The sequence below is a fragment of the Aptenodytes forsteri genome, unplaced genomic scaffold, assembly GCF_000699145.1.
Source record: "Aptenodytes forsteri isolate BGI_AS27 unplaced genomic scaffold, ASM69914v1 Scaffold284, whole genome shotgun sequence".
Lineage (NCBI taxonomy): Eukaryota > Metazoa > Chordata > Aves > Sphenisciformes > Spheniscidae > Aptenodytes > Aptenodytes forsteri.
This window is the reverse complement of record NW_008794445.1, coordinates 2,207,855-2,210,523: the sequence shown is the minus strand read 5'-3', so window position 1 is coordinate 2,210,523 and position 2,669 is coordinate 2,207,855. Positions and strand designations below refer to the sequence as shown.

The window sequence follows — 2,669 nt, the reverse complement described above, 5'->3', positions numbered from 1 at the left end:
CGCGCCGCCCCGCGCCCCGGCACCATGGGCCACCCCCCCGCCGAGCCGCCCGCCGTGCGGGAGCTGGAGGAGGCCGTCCGCGCCCTCCAGGACCGCATCGACCGGATAGAGGTGCGAGGGATGCTCCCGGGGGTCTGGGAAGGATGCTCCCGGGGGAAGATGCTCCCGGGGATCTGGGGGGGATGCTCTGCTCACACCATTCCCCAGGCCTGCTGCCACCCGCACCCCAAACCAGCTCATCCCCCTCAGCAGGCTTCAGGAAGGTTGTCCTCGCCCCGCTCTTCCCCGAGGTCTCTGCCCAGGGGCAAGGGGCTTGCTCTCAGCCACCCTCTCTTCCCTCCACGCAGGGTGGTCCCAAGGGGCCAGGGCTGCCCTGCTTTCCCCCCAGCCTGCCCCCAGGTAGGGCACCTCGCTCGCCCTGTAGCCCCGCTGAGGCCTCCACCAGAGTGAGGGCAGCAGGGTGTCAGCTCAGGGCCAGATCCCGCCCTTTAGCAGAAAGGTAAATCCCATCTGATCCCATTGCAGTTATGGACGGGACGTCTCTCAAAGTAAAGCATGGTGCCACCTGCCACGAGCGCAGCACCCCTTCCCCATGTGGTTCGTGGGAGCTGTAGAGAGAAGTGGGCAGCTGGAGCCGCTCGCCGTGCCTATCACTGTGGCATCAGGCTCTTGGCACTTGGGACACGGACCCCTGGTCCCCACTCTGTAGCATCCATGCAGCGTGTGCCCAGCAGGCTCAGCCCTGGCCGGGCCGCAAGACAGCAGCACCAAAGGCTCTATGGTGATGCTTGGGATGGGGCCCATCATAGGGCGCGCATGTGTGTCGATTTATTTAGGCTGATGTGGGCTTAGCAGTAGCATGGACATTGGCAGACTTTGCAGGATACAGCCGGGGCAATAGTTTGGGCACATGAGAGCTGCCAGAGGGGAGTTGTCTGGTTTCCCTGGGGTGTTTGCTCCAGATGTCCCATCTTTTCTGGGGGTTGTGTTGTCCCCTGAGGTCTGCTGGGGGCCAGAGCCAACCTCCTGCGAGTCCTTAACCTCCTCATCTTCCCGTTTGGTTCCCTGTTGTCCTCTCCACTCCTCCCTGGAGTGCGGAGCTCTGGGTGGGGGGTCAGGCAGCACCCCATGGGTCCCTCTTCCCAGCTTCCCTTCTGGCCCACTCCAGCCATGTGGGCGCAGTAGCAGCGAGCCACGGGTAGAAAATTCAGAGCCACTAAGGTCACAGGCTGAGAAATGAGACCGGGAGAGAGGGTTATTGTAATGAATGGAGATATGAGCAGGGATAGAAAGATGGGGAAAGGCAAGTAAGCACATGCACACACATAGGGAAAGAGCTGGAGACCGGAGGAAGCTGTGAGCTTCCAGGGTAATGATAGGGAAAGAGCTGGAGACCGGAGGAAGCACCTGTGAGCTTCCAGGGTAATGCACACACACGCACAAAAACAAACACAGAGGCACACCAGGCATGTGTGGGGAGAGGGGGACGCGCAGCCCAGCTGAGCACGGTGCCCAGAGCCCAGTGCAGCCAAAGGGAGGGACAGAGCCATCCCGAAACCCCCTTGCAGCCCCAAACAAACAGATTTCCACAAGTGGGATCACACAACTGGGCTAAGAAATGCATGTGCAGACAGCAGACATGCTCATCCAGAAATAAAGGGGGGGGAAAAATAAGCCCCTGATACTTGTGTGTGCATGAGGACCAGGCAATGCACGGTGGGACAGTGCCCGGCACATCAGTTTGAACCTTGGAGCATTGGGCCTTTGGCTGCTCTCTGGTCACACTCTTGCCCTTCCCCGAGGGGCTGCGTCACCTGTGAGCTGCTCTGGCCCCTCATCCGGGGTTTCTGGCAATCGTGGGAGGTTTGGGGTGGAGGAGGGTGAAGCTCACAAGGGCTGGAGCAGGGTCTCATGTGTGCCTAGGGAGCCTGAAGCGATGCTGGGTCAAGGCTCACACACACATATACTGATAAGGAAGACAAGCAGCACATCACCAAAAATGTTCCCTTTTGCACTGCTGGGATCCCGAGGGTCCCAAGGGTACTCTGCAGGGCAGACACAGCAGGTCACACCTCGGACGTGCAGTGATGGTTGCCTGTGCCCCCCCCCACCTCCGGCTTGCCTTTGCCCCCCACATACGAGCAGACACCTAAAACTTGATGGTGAAGTGCCTGCGCCTCTCCATCCCGCGTGGCTCCATCTGTTGGCCCTGGGAACCTTCCTGTGGTACCCCATGGCATGGGGGCCCCCAGCCCCGAAAGCTCTCCTAAAGGGAGGCGGTGATCACCCCAAAAGGTGACCTGGATGGGGACAGTCCCGGGGTGGCTGTCAGCGTGCCGGAGGCTCAGCGAAACCCAGCAGGAGGGAAGAAAGGAGAGGAAGCCCTGGTGAAGCCCAGGGTGGCTTAGTTTCAGGATAGGGATGACACAAAATGCCATGGGCCCCCTCGGGAAGGCTGCCTTCCAGGGCATCTTCCTGCAGGCAGCGGGTTTGCCGGCAGGGATTACTGCTGGAGGATCCAGAGCCAGGATTGCGGGGAGGGAGCTGGCGGAAGATCGCTGATCTAATCCAGGCGCTCTTGGCCCTGGCTGTAAGGCATAACAAGATTTATTGATGCACCGAAAAAAGCTATTAAGTCATTTGATTCTTAATTTTAGCAGTGGCAGGGT

The 2,669-nt window shown here is 60.1% G+C and overlaps 1 protein-coding gene across 1 annotated transcript in view; it reads left to right on the top strand.

Annotated features, from left to right (window-relative positions):
- Positions 1–24: 24 nt before the first annotated feature.
- The window catches only part of NPTXR (neuronal pentraxin receptor), an 8,556-nt gene continuing 5,911 nt past the window's right edge, over positions 25–2,669 (top strand). Inside the window, exon 1 of the mRNA XM_009290107.1 lies at positions 25–111. Within this exon, the coding sequence (XP_009288382.1) occupies positions 25–111 (87 nt within the window). The remainder of the gene's footprint in view (positions 112–2,669) is intronic.